The sequence below is a fragment of the Cylas formicarius genome, unplaced genomic scaffold, assembly GCF_029955315.1.
Source record: "Cylas formicarius isolate icCylForm1 unplaced genomic scaffold, icCylForm1.1 PGA_scaffold_10__41_contigs__length_53128322, whole genome shotgun sequence".
Classification (NCBI taxonomy): domain Eukaryota; kingdom Metazoa; phylum Arthropoda; class Insecta; order Coleoptera; family Brentidae; genus Cylas; species Cylas formicarius.
Genome location: NW_026844214.1, coordinates 23,307,665 through 23,322,515, shown reverse-complemented (window position 1 = coordinate 23,322,515; position 14,851 = coordinate 23,307,665). Strand labels below are relative to the sequence as shown.

At 33.3% G+C, this 14,851-nt stretch overlaps 1 protein-coding gene across 3 annotated transcripts in view; it reads left to right on the top strand.

The window, feature by feature from the left end:
- The window catches only part of LOC132695749 (uncharacterized), a 257,921-nt gene that overhangs the window by 152,276 nt on the left and 90,794 nt on the right, over positions 1 to 14,851 (top strand). For all 3 annotated transcript variants that reach the window (XM_060660205.1, XM_060660212.1, XM_060660217.1), the window contains exon 9: positions 5,501 to 5,592. In XM_060660205.1, the coding sequence (XP_060516188.1) occupies positions 5,501 to 5,592 (92 nt within the window). The remainder of the gene's footprint in view (positions 1 to 5,500; positions 5,593 to 14,851) is intronic.

Sequence of the window (14,851 nt, the reverse complement as noted above, 5' to 3'; positions counted from 1 at the left end):
TTCTTGTGTCTTCACAAATTAATTGTCTTTTATTTGAAATCAAAATAGGATATTATGAAACAAGTTTGATGAACGTGTGACTCAAGGAGTCTATCAATGTGTTGCATATTTTTTCTACGACCATTAGTTTTCTGGTAAATGCAAAACTGCACGAATACTGAGTGAAGTGTTTCATGGCCGTCAGAATTGGCAGACGTCAAAATTCAATTCAAGTTTCTCTCGCTAAAGACCTGGTGGATAAGGATACCTCTTCGAATATGGAACAAATTGGAACATAACACAGGTTCACCATACGACTTCAAGGTTCACTGATTTAGGTTTATCAAAGTGTATCGCATCTACTCTCAGTGGTGTCAGTCTTTCACTAAAAATATATTAAATTAGGGGCTTTAATAAATAAAATATAAAAGATACTTGAGTTTTTGACAATGTCAGTCAATTTTTGTATTTTACGTCAATAAAATAATGAGTTGGATACAAGTACTTTCTTCTTCTTCCAGTGCGTATCCACTAATGGATGTTTGCGATAACATTTTCCATTGCTTTTTTATTCCTTGCGGTGTGTATTAACGATTGTACATCGTTTAGGTAGCTCTGTCCACTGTCTGATATTTCGTAGCCAAGAATTTTTTTTTCTTCCGATCGCTCTCCGGCCTTCAATCAGCAGATGCAAGAAATGTTATTTCGTGTTTCGCATTATGTGTTCCGAATATGTCATTTTACTCTTCTTAATCAATTCAAATAGTTCCGGATGTTTGTTGACACGTCATAGGGCCACTTCGTTTGTTAGCTTAGTCGTCCAAGGTATTTTTATGATTCTGCTTTGCAGCTATATCTCGAAGGCCTCCAATTTGTTGATTGTATTCGCTTTTAGTGGCCAACCTTCTAAACAGCAAAGAAGCACCGACCAAACGTAGCATTCAACGAATCTGAGTCTTAGGTTAAGTTCAAAATCGGAACAGGTAAGCCCATTCCCAATATCTCACCTTTCGAAATCTCCATAATGCCTGTCGAGCCTGTGCAATGCAACCTTTTATTTCCTTGTCTGATGTCCATTCATCGCAAAGCCAGACTTAAACTTATCTACTCTTTCTATGGGATTTGCGTTGAATGTTCTGGTGTAGGTTTCTAGAGATAATCATAGATGTTGTTTTTTTGTTGTTGATATTCAGGCCCATTGATTTGCTTTGTTCTCCTATCTTGTTATATCTGATAGCCTGGTTTTACATTGATATTTAAACACTGTCAATGTTGTCATCTGCTGCAATCTGACTAATCTATGATGTTTTTTTGCCTGTTTCTCTAATACCCTGCAGCTTACAAAGGCCTTAATCTCTAATAAATAAACTTTTTTTTTCACTGCTCGAAATTTCGCAAGTATAATGCCCTCACAAACAGCGCGTCTATTAACAATGACTGGTTACATTAAATAACTGGTACTCCGATTATTGCATTGATAAGGCGGATGCAAATTGGCACTTATGACGGCAGATCCGTTAATCAATGTGGCGGTCAGTTCAGAACTTCAGCTGTTTCATAAACCTTGGCTACTGGTTTGCAAGGCATTGGATATTCTCCGTATATCTAACGGCATTTTGTATTTTACGTCAATAGAATAATGAGTTGGTTACAAGTACTTTCTTCTTTTTCCAGTGCGTATCCACTAATGGCATTGCTGACTCAGTGAATGTATTCATGCTTTTTTTGCAGAAATGTACCCAAAAAATAAAAGTCGGGAAAAATGATGGTATGTAACACGTTAATAAACTTCTTCAGCTATTCGTTTATTAAGCACTCGCTTTGCTGTAGGAGTTATTAGCTACCTTAACGTTAACGTGAATAATTAGTTTAAGAATACCAGGGTAATAAAGTACATATTGATCTCATGGAATACTGAACTAAAACTTATTTGGAATACAAGCTTAGGAATCACTCCTGTAACAAGTGAAGGTATTAGTGGTGCTAACAGTAGTGTTTTTTACATTTTATTCACTTCATACACTTTGCAGAATTAATATAATTCTTATGTCTAATCTAACTGTATGAATTGCAATCTGCATTTTGCTCTATTGAATTCCACATTTTAATTGCAAAGAAAACTGTTAATAGCCCGAAGTCTTTTGCATTTTATTATCGTACCCGTTCTATTATCGCACATTACCTATCTTTTGGTAGAGTTTTATCATATGCCTGGAAAGACTTTAGTTTCTTTTCGGTTCTAGTCCCTACACTTTGTTGCTTAATACAAAGTTGCAAAGTTCCTGGACCTTCGGTACCCATAAAATATTTAATAAATCAGAAAGTTTTTAATTTTTTCATTTTTCATATTTAAATTTGTCCGACTGCTGTATAAATTTGAGGATCCACTACGATTTTACATTCTCACGTCATGTATTGATTTTACTTGAAGAATCGTGTGTAAACCTTAAAAATCCTACATTTAAATAAAAACGCTGAGTAAAGAAGTTATAGTTGAGAGTCTGGTTCTATCGGGACTTGCATATTGTAAATTGGTTTTTGGCGGGCCCTGCTTCAGTTACAGCATCCTCAAACACAATAACATTTCTAAGCGTTTCAATGAGTCCACTTGATGTAGTCCTCCAGATCTGAAATTCTGAGTACGGCTTTTTAGCTGTTAGCTTTAGATTTAGATTTTTTAGCTACAATGCTGCAAGAGAGTTTCAGCAAATCCCTGGTTTAGTTTTCAAAAAAGTCTACGTAAACATATAAGGTCTGGGTTGAGTTATTCCACAGTATAGCTGAGATGTATTTTTTTTTATTGTATTGTGCTGTTTCTATTTTTTTTTACTTTATTTCTATAACATTTCATTTTCTGTTTGAATTTTCAAAATCGCGTCTACCAATGTAGATTTGTTGTTAAGATTTATCACTTATTTACTTACTTTTTACAGCGTAGTTTGGCAATATGGCCCCCTCTGTATTTTCTTTATTATTATTGTTGTTATTATACCGTTAAGATTAACATTATAGCAAAGGAAAATTCTTTAATCAACTTCCAAAATTTTCTTTGCAAAATTACTAATAAAAACAGAAAATAAATTTGGATATAGGGGAGAATCTCTGATTAGCCTCGCCTTGAGGTCACAATATCAAAAGTAGCGGCAAATTCCTTCTTGTCTACAAAGTACTGCGAAGATTTATGAGCACCCCATTGTGGAATTTTCTCAGGTAAATATTGGATCAAATTTGCAAACCATTACTACCTGCAAGTAAGTTGGAAAGTTTAACACTGTGATGTAGTATTGCTAGGCTATTAGTTGTTATTAAAAACGCATTAGAAAGTGACGAACATGAACGGTGGTACGACCCTAGTAATTTTTGTCTCAATTTTTGTTATTAGGGCAGTGGGCTAAAAATCAGCTGTGATATGATAGTGCCGACAGTTTGAATATCACTAAAGCTATAATTTTCGCTTTAATGAAGTGTGCACGAACGTTTAGTGAAAAATTTTCTTTGCTGGTTTTGCTGATCTTGCTACTACCGATGCTATTAAAAGCATTAATCCCGATTAATGAAGATTAATATTGATCTAAGTCTAAAATTGTCTGTCGGAACTCGACAGATAGATATACCGACAACAAATAATATTATCGGTTCATAAGAAAAATTAGGGCTGTATCAGAGATACACCAAAGTTCTAGAAACCAAAAACAGGCGGGAAATATACGCTGTTTTCATGTTCACAATCAGCGTGACGCATCGACCAATATTAAAAGCCAAGCGTATTAGTTTTTTTAAATTAGTAGGTTTTTCAAAAATACATTCTATGGCAATAGTCGCTCTGGTTTTTAAATTTACTGCATTCTTTTAGACGTCAAGAAAATCTGATAAAAAAGAAAGTTTTTTTAAAAGCCTAAGATCAAATTGTGAAATAAAAAATTACCAATCGCTTTGAACTTTTTACCATTCTCAGTTCTACGATTCTTTCCTTTCTCTTCACTTTTTTAGTAATTTGGTATTCCTACCGAAACTTTTCTTTGAACTTATAGCTCTTGTAGGTGAGCACATATATACGTGTTTTAAAATATATGCTGTACCCCTTTCACCGCTCGCATGTATACTCAGTCTAGTAGCGAACGAAAAGTTTAAGCACTTCCGTTTTCCGATTTTGTAAAATCTTCGAAATTTTTCGTTGGGTCACCTGAGGACTTTTTAGGCTCTGTATTCCGAACAGAGTTTTGCCAATTAAGCAGGATCTTCCACATGTTCCGCATTTGTTAAACTAGTGTCTATACTTGCAATGGATCCTATTAGCTACAGAGCAAAATAAATTATCCTGATCCGTATCGATTTGTTTTACTTTGGTATTTATTTCAGTTCGGATAATATTTTTCTTTATCGACTTAAAATAAGTGGGTAAGTTACTTAATTTGAATATGTGATTTTTGAAACGATATTCGGACTACAGATTTCTTAACCAATTTGTCCCTATCATGTCGTCTTTTAACGTGAAAATTGGCAGAGTACCTAGACTCATCATTAGATGGTTTAAAATCGTTTTTGTTATATAAGTATCAATTTTGCTCCAAAATACGAAAATAAAAAAAACAAGAAAAAACAAACAGTACTCCAAAATAACAGGAAAAGCAATTCTAGAACAACAGAGCAAACGATCATCTGTACATACAATTTAAAAAATACATATACATATCATTATCGTTAACCATATTTCATGGACATGTTTTTGATATTGTTTTTAGCTTTTTTATCAGGCATGCTATAAATGCTATAATTATGTAATACCTGACATTATTCTGAATATAGCTAAAGTCACATGGCTCAGTTAAAGTGTTTGCTTTTTTTAAATACAATCATAAAAGAATCCAATACATATATGGCCACAAGTGTCAACGTAACATTTTCCACATAAACAGGCAGAGTCCTGCCAAACTCAGATGAGTTACCTCAACTTGATTCAGGTCAATGAACATAAAAGGTGAGCATGCTACTGCCGATTGTGGATTTTTCCAAAACCGTCTATTAACCGACAAGTGTACTTTTTTTTTTTCAAAGAAATCTTCACAGGCTACTATACTATAATACTGTTTACTAATCCACTGGATTTTCCTTGCGAGACAAGATTGAACGAAGCTACTGCTCTCTTTCCCTGTACTTACTCTTAGAGGCATAATATATAGCTGAGGGCGCAGAGACTATTGACAGAGTGGCTACTACGAAACACGGTCGGTTATGTTTCCACTGATCTCATTTTTGATATTTTAGAGCTAATATTTATTTATATCAAGGACGATAATAAATTTAAAACAACGTTATAAGCATCACGGAAGTTAATGACTACCGCTCTTATAATTCCAGAGGGTCCTTCATACCTAATATTGCTACTAGATTTATTTATTTGAACAATAAAATTAGTACTTAATAGCTCAAACTTGGATTGGTTTGAAAATAGAACAAATGGAAAGATTTAAATCCAAATATTGCAACAATGAAAGTAGAATTAAACTAATTTTAATTTCAGACGATGAAAGTGGCGAGAAATCAGTGTCGGTGCTGCTCGCGGGGGAAGAATCGGAACTCACCTTTATAGATTTCGCCTTTACAGATTTATCGGTAAGTAGATGATGCACATTTTCGATTGGTCGGTTTCACCATTTAAAATAGGTTTTTATTGTTTTTAAAAAAGTTGGAATTATTTTTTTAATGCGTCTTTTATAATTTTCATTGATTTCCATATATAAGAAGACCTAAGCTGAGTATGCAATTGATTGTTGGGAAGGAATTACTGCTTTTAATTGACGTTTATTTTAGTGATACAACTTATTGAAACGTTCTGAAATTTTGCCAGAAATAAGAGAATCGAAAATACAAATCAAAAATTAACTAAAATCATATTTCAATGAAGGAAGTGTTTTGAGAACTGCATGTATTCGGAACTGCAGGCAAAAAAACTAAACGTTAACGTTTTCACCACACCACCACCACAAAAGGGTGGACACACTTTGCGCGAAACTGATCTGACCAAATAGTATTTCAAGTTTGTTATTTCCTTCAATTCTATGGCATAGTCCTGATTCTCCTTGGGGCCCTATGTCCGAGCATCGGTAACGAATTTGATGTTTTTCAAGTGACACTTGCCACAACATTTTGATTATCTTCTTCAGTTATTCGTTTATTAAGAGTAAATTGGTTTTTATTGTGCATTGTTTATCGTTGCTATTATTAAATTTTTCAAACGTTTAAAACGCCCATTAGATTTTGCTTTATACAGTGCATTTTAAGGGACTCACTTGAGGTGGAAGCTTACCCACTTATTATTGTCAAAATTTATGACATTTTCTGTGTAACTAACCAACTTGAAATTATGATATCTCTTAATATTACAAATACTATCCGATCTCCGTCTTTGATGTAAATTAAACCCCTGTATATTATTATATCTCTAAACAGATGTTTTTTTTTTCAAAAAACCTCTTCTCTATTTTTTTGAATCTGAAAAGACATTTCCTATGTAACTTTTGACCGGGACGCCGAATCACCGACTTGGAATGACGACACCTCTCAAATGATCTTTTTTTTTATTTAAACAAATCATCGAATATTTTTATCTCTCGTAATAGACGACTAGAACTAACTATTTAATTGACCGGAGAGATTCAGCGAGAAGAGAATTCACAGAATGCAATGCAAATTATTTACTGCGAATTGTCTTTGCGCGGCTAGAGACAAGTTCTCCACTATTGGAACCTATGAAAAAAGGAAGAAATAGGAAAAGGGAATAATAAAAAAAATTGTAAATATGTGCTTAAGAAAAAATATATCTTAGGGCTAATCTATCCTTCAATTTCAAATGAAAAAGAAACACAAATCTACTTATTCTTTTTATCCTATAAACATTAACTTGGAGGTATGAGGACACACACAAACACAGTTCATCTGGATAAGTCCTCGGGTCACCAGAACTGATAGGAATTTCCCGGCCTAGCCTCGTGACACTAGAACTGATGGAAAATTCCCCGTTAAAAGTACCCTAGGTAAAGATAAAACAGCGGATAAGGGCTCAAAATAGGTCAAATCAATATCGAAACGTGATTAGCTCGTAACTTCGAGGGTACTATCCCAGGCGGTGGGAGCTGTTGATGTTCCAAGGAAAGCACGTTTCCCGACCAAACGCTGTTAATGCTTTTTCTGAAATAGTCGTGAAGGTCAATCAAGGATCAAACAACCAGGATATCGAAAACCACAGGTCCAAAATCGCCAACAAAAAAGGAAGTAACCACAATTGATTATTTACAATTTTAGTGGTAGTAAGATATTCCGATGGTCGGAATCTCGATAAAACACCGCTAGCGTTAACCACAAAAGGTGAAAAATACCAACAATTACAATAAGGTGAAAGAGAAACAAAGGATGAATTAGAAAAAGGATCGGACGAAATGCTTCTGCGCTCTCCGCATGGATGAGGTATCATTTTTATCGAGGTCGGTGGTATTACAAAAACTTTAGCTGCTGTTTTCTTAATCGTTATAACAAAACTGATAAATGTCATTTAAAAAAATATGGTTTTCCCGGCGCATTCACCATTCATTGAGAAAATGACATTTCGAAAAGGGTAAACACAATTTTCCAAGAGTTTAGTGGTCCCACAGTCATGGTAGCAATAAAAAAAGAAACCCCACTGCCATTCACACTCCAAAAAGAATCAGATCGGTTTCGAGAAATACACAACGTGACATTGATTTTTAAAGCTTTGATCTTGCAGTTCTGAATAGACTGTTCTGCTTCGGATTTAAAAATATAGTTTTTGGTTTGTTAACTTTAGTTCGTGTCCTAATAATTTTCACATAATAAGGATAATTTATTGTTCATAGCTTATTGGGTAGTATTGAATTGCAAAATATTCAAGATCATCAAATTGCTTAACATCATTCATTAGATTTGACCCCTGTGTGTTAATTTATTCCCCTTTCGTTTTAAAAAGTATGCGGGGATATGCCCAAAATAATTTTTGATTATTGACGTCAAAAACCAAAAACACAGGTCGCATCTTTGACATTTACGTTTTTCATTCGAGTTGTTCGTCAATCCTTAGATAGAAAACGTGTTTTCACATTTGACCTGATATCCCAAAAGAGATTGCTCAAAGTAGTTAAAACCTTGATTTTTGAATTCAGGGTGGAGGGATTGGTTTATATTGATAAAAAGGCACGGCATGGTTTTAAGGTGGTTCAATTTTTTCCACGTCAAAATTTATATAGGAAACGTCTTTTATAATTTGAAAACAGCAACTAAAAAAGCTCCTATTTTAAGTGAGACCTAAAATGATGCCCCTCTTCTTCGCCGGAGTCATATAAACTATTTGGCAAAAACAATATACATCTCAAAGGTTAGTGCGTGTTTGTTAAGTAAAGAAATACTATAAAAAATCAAAAATCAAAGTTCCTCAGAAAAGCTGCGTAACGTTTAATCACTTTCTGCTGTGGACGTCGTTTTCTTAATTGCATTTCAAGGCGTAGACGACCCGTCCAGAGCTGACCGTAATTTAAATCAAACATTGTGTGTCCAGAATTGTGAAACCGTTAACAAGCGGCCAGCAGAAGACTATTGTCGCGCTTCCTGGCACATGTTGGCTTTTATGCAAACAAATTACTTCTGGTAACAAGATTCGATGGCCTGTTTGCCAAGTTATTTCCTGCGACCCTTTCTGCGGTGGTTCGCGGTTACTGGCAAGTCTGTTGTATGCGCTCCAAGTTACAGACCCGCCGCCGTAGATTGAATTGCGCGTTCTTGGAATCGAATTGTGTTGATTAATTTTGAAGTATTGCTTACCTCATTTCCGCCGGAAGCTCTTGCTTTAAATACAACAAATCGAAGAACTGTCAAGAAAACTATAATTTCGACAGCAAAGGTCGTGATTATTGAATGGGCACTTTTGGGCATTCGAAATCATTAAATTATATTATTTGCTGCCCACACCATCTCAACTTATTACGCAATGAATGGACATCATGAATTTGTCAAATTAATGCTTCGGTTAACTTAACTTAGCTGGTGATTATTGCTTTTCAGTCAATTCCAAACAAGGAAGGAAGTTCACAGTTCATAATCGCATCGAAAAAGCTACCTATTTTTAATTGTGTATTATGCAACAAGTTTGATAAACACCATTTTAGTCATGAGTTTGATTTCGCACGAGCGGAGCGTGATCTTAATAAACGAGTTACTGATGAAGCTAATGAACGTGATATATAATATACTCGGACATATTTTTGCAAAGCAGCACGAATATATTTTAATGATGTAGTGATGTAATGTTTCATTCGTTATGAATGAACTAAAAGACTCTGAGATTGGTCGTATCAACGTATTCTCATAATACCATGGACAGTTCAAGCAACGAATGAGGTACTGAGACGTATAAATAAGGGCAGACCACTCTTTAAACATAGTAAAAAAGAGAAAAACTGCGTATTTTGGAATTGGGAGGAGTACGAAGTTTGAATTTGTGCAAACATATAGGCACTGGAAAAAAAGGAAAAATATATGGAAATAATGGAACGGCTAAAAACAAACTTTAAAAAATTACCACCAGCATCGCTGTATTTTTAATTGCCCATTTTTAAAAATGCTTATAATAAAATTAAGATTACCTTAACTTGGCGAGCAAAAATGTATTGTTTTCTTGAAAAACAAATTTCTAGCTGAGCTACGATTTGAAACTATAGGTCTTTGCGTTGCAAGGTGTCAAGAAACGATTTAGAAACCTGTTTGATATTAATATTAATTAATATATATAAATACATATACAGGGCAACAAGTTATAACAGAATAAATGACACACCAGACCCGCCTGAAGTCAGTCTCCCAAGCTGTTCACATACAACACAAATAGGATGGATCCCAGAATAGAGGCCTGTGGTACCTCCTCCCTTATGTCAAACATATCACCAACATACATAAAACGTCTTTAATCACACATGAGATTGCTTTCTATTTGACAAATATGGTTTAATGAAATCTGTTGCAACTCTTCTGATCAAATAAAATCAAAATACAAAACAACCTTAAAGTTCTTTTGAATTGTGAAAGTGTAATGATTAACCATTTTTTCTAAGCCAGAGTCCTTAACTTTTAAAGGAAAATCCAAATCTTTGTTTATCGTCTGCCCATCCTGCTCCAAACTAAGCATGTTTTTATAGACCCGAATGCCCATTTTTGGTTTTGTTTTCCCTCTTGAAGGATTATTTTATTTTTTACTTGCTTATTCATGTTTTTGTATTTATTTTAATCTGAACCTCACTTTTTTCCGAGTGGCGTCTGATATTTGGCCCACTTCTTCTTTTTGGGAACTGTATTTCATCATCAACAGCAAACATGATGCAATGTCCATTTGGTTGAATCCCAACTGATGTTGCTGCTTAACTATTACTATCATTGGTTCCAACTTTACTATTGTCTTGCCTTTTATCATGACTATCATGTCAAACGTCAGTCAGTGAATGTATTCGTACTTTTTTTGCAAAATCGCACAGTAAACAGCATGAACCAATTCTTTTTTCGCCACTTCCTGTTAAGTCACCATTTCTTTGTGTCTGTGTCTTGTGTCTGTGAGGTAGGTAAACGTAAAATCTTTTAGCGGCGGGGCTATAATTATGCAAAACATGTGCATGTTTATACAGTGCAACACCAGCAAATTTTCGTCGAAAAAATACGAAAGGCAAATATTGAAATTTCTATGAAATCTAGGTCGACCTCTTAAATATGTAAAAATCCGTAAAATATGCACGAAACACATATTTTAACATATTTTTCCGGCAGTCTTTGTTATTTTGTATAAAAGATGGAACGCATTTCACATGTTTTTCTAAAGTGTTTAATTTAAATATACCTAAATGTTCAAATTTAGTTAACATAACTACGAGTCTACTATGTCCAGTAAGGAAGACGAAGAGTCCTAGATATTTGAAAAGAAAATTGAGTTAACTGAGTAAAAGAAACTGCTTGAAACTATTTAAAACTTTATGAAAGGACCGTCGGGGGCGTAATTGTTTTTTTGAGTGACACGATTTTGTTTGCTTGCTTGCCACCAAAATATTTTTTTTTCTGGATAACAAATAAATTCAAAACAATAGTATAATACAATATAAAAATATGAATAAATGAACTTAACGCTTCTTAAAAAGTTGTATTTTGAGAAAAAATAAGTAATAATGCTAAAATTGAACTGAGGAGGAGGATAAAATAAATAAGAAGTAAAAGTTCGGATTTTCACGAAATTATATATATATATATATATATATATATATATATATATATATATATATATATATATATATATATATATATATATATATATATATATATATATATATATAAAAGCGAAGGACAGTAACGGGGCTACTGGTAACACACAAACAAACTGTTAATTATTGGGATCACCCCAACTTCGATGGATCGCCGTAAAGGGAGCAATAAAAGATGTTGAAGCTCAAAGCAAAGTGGCAATTTATTGTAATATCTAGCTTTCGCCCATGGATACAGGCTTCATCAGGACACTAAGTCATATAGAGAACAAAAAAACACTTCATCAGAGTTAACAATCTAACCAAAAAATAGTGAAAAAAAACTTACACAACACGCCTCTTTCAACCTCTACATATAGAGAGATGACATTGGTATATAAAATAAAGTGTTTCGCCCGTTCTAACTATCAACATAACACTCGATGGATGAAATTTATTAAAAAAATTTACAATTGTAAAAAATATTAACATCCACCACAACGTTACAAAACAATCCCACTAACATAAAACGTTAAGGTCAATAAAATATCCGGATTGATAAAATATTAAAAGATAAAAAAAAAAAAAACAGCCGATTTGTTACAAATGACACTCCGTATTGTCGAGAAGGAAAACTAAATGTGCAATTCGCAATAACCTAAAAAAGCCACAACCAAAAAACCAGTATCATTGACTGGTTTTTTGGTTATAATCTGAAAACAGCTAAGAACGTCAAAACGCAAAAATTTGGAGTCATTTGGTGCTCTTCGAATGAATTGTACAAAAAAGTAATAAAGAAAAATAATTACATTTTATTTTGATTTTAAATATCATTATTGTTTGGTAAATTTGAAATAATTAGACATCAATAACAACTCGTAAAGTGATTTTTTTTCCCAAAATACATTTTTTCCGGAGCTAATTTCTTATATTTTAAGTTAGGATAACGATATTCAGATGAAGTTTTCACTGGGTTGTTAAGCCCTGATTTTACAAAAAAAATCATTTTGTCAAATTGTTTTCTTCGTCATTATGCCAGAAAACTTCACCTATAGATTGAAAGCCTATGAAAAAGTTAATGAATGAATTATGATGTTCTATTATTAGTTTACTAAAATATCTTGCTGTTACATTTACGCATTATGCATTTTGGGGCAATCTTTTGATTTTATTTGTTAGACTTTTATTCTTCTTAATTAATTTTCCTAAAGAATTGTAAGTTTTAAAACCTATTTTTAGATTATGTTTACTTAGAAGGTTGGACACTTATTCCATGGAATTTCCGAAATACGTTAAAACATTATATTTACGAGGAGGTTCTTTGACAATTGTGTCGTTTTTTCTTTAGAACGATGTTTGCAAATAACCGTTATTAAAAGTTGTTTGGTGGATGATATTTAATTCATTTGTAAAATCTGTAGAAAAAGTTGGTAATTTATGTAAATATAGATCGCAAGAAGAATTTGCCATAGGAGTATCACTATGGCAAGGTTTATGAAAAATGGAGAAAGTACGAAAATTATTTAAAGTTATAAGTTGTTCATAAGATTAAGAAAATAGGATAAAAACGTCATTCACGTATATGTGCGAGTAGAGAAAGTATTTAAATATTTTTTGTTTTGTTACAAGGAATAATTAGACTATCAGTTCCAAAGTAAATATTATTGAGAGTTGAGAATTTATTGAATTTTAATGTAAGGTATAATTCATCGACCAATTACATGGTATCTTTTGTAAGTGTACTGGTAAATAAATTTCTTGGTTTCAGTTAGTTTTAGCCATGAGCTTTTGATGTTCCTCAATTCTGATAGTCACTTCATACGACACATTCGTTTGTTAAGCACTGCTTCCTTGCGTAACTAAAATAGCGTTTATCAAACTTGTTGCATAATATCTTTTATATAGTTTTGTTTTTTATTTTATATAGCTTTGATTTTCGGAATTTTAGCGGTTTTGTTCATAGAGTGAAAAGTTATTAGACATCCATTCAGACTGTTTTTTTTTTATACCGGTTATGTGTTATGTGTTACAGCAAAAGAGCTCGAATATAAATTTACATTTAATCAACCGATTAACAGTCAACAGTCAAAAATTTTAACTGTTTTCTGTAAACTATTTATAAATTACTTATGTTGTTTTGTCACTTTTTTGTAATACTGTACAAAAAAGACGTAGACCTAGTCGTTTAGTGTATTGCATCAATAAACACCATGTTTACATTTTATAATTACATATTCAATGGATCCAGTTTACGCGCTAAATTTATATTTTAAAATTTAATTTTTCATCGAAACTTCCACAGGCTACTCTAGTAATGTTTACAATTCTTCTGCGTTGGTTGTTGATGAATTGAACCTGCTGACGTTTCGCCAATCGTCTTGTTGACTTTTTCAGACCTTAACAGAAGTTGGTGTTCATTCTACACCGTACCTGTGTATATACCGTTTAAGACAGCTGTAGAATTTAATCCCTATATAGTAGTTTTAACATCAGATAAAGGAAATTCCAGGTAGTCATGAACGCAACTGGCTAAAAATAAAAAATTAACGATATTCTGACAAACGGATCCTATCGTCAACTTAAAAAAATCCTACGTCATCTATGGAACGCAAACTTAAATCTCTATTAGAATACGTAAAAAGAAATCTGTCACTCTTCCTCGTTTCTACATACTCCCTTGGGTTAACATTACCTTCAATATTAAAACCCTATACTAGGAAAATGGATATTACTCGCGATTCCCTATATAATTTCACATTAAAGATATTAAGCGTTATATTAAAAAATACACTTGACCGCAAGTACTTAAAAAAATGGAGCCTGAAAGCAACTCCACACTTGTCACACATTCAAAACATTACTGACTACATATCAATTTTTTTTAAGAAATATGATGGTTAAAAGCAGATAAGATAAAATAGAATGAACAAATTGATCGTATGGCAGGAAAACGAATAGTGAAAATATCTAGGGACAAATCACCAGCAGGACGAAGGAGCCTTGGAAGACCTAGGAAAAGGTGGAGCGACAACCTTCCAAATCACTGAATGATGGTAAAGATGTGAAAAAAAAAACAGACAATCATGCCTAGATGCAGTAGACAGAAGAAGAAGAAAACCAGATTTACCAGTTTTTTGAAAATCTCTCAAAATCTTCGATCCACCAAAGACATAATTCCATTTGAGACACCAGCAGACTCCAAAAATCCATAGAAATATCTGAATAACCCAGCAATCTTTAGGTTAAACAATATTTAGGCAAGTACAGAGCAAGCCAGTTTCAGTTGAGCTCTGAAAAAACCAATAGGATGGTTGACGAAACGTCAGCAAGTTCAATCCATCGACATCCGACGCAGACGGAATCCAGAAGTTTTCTAAATAGTATTAGAATGACTTGTGGACGTTTCTTTGCATATACTTGTACAACATAACGTAAGGTTACTCGCTGACTTAATTTGTTTTCGTTGATATTAAAAGTACTGTCAAAGTCCCGCTACAATAAAGTGATATTCCCGTATAATCAACTTAACTAAATATTCATGTTTGTCGTTAGTTTTATTATTTTTTTTAGGTTGCAATAATAACACGATA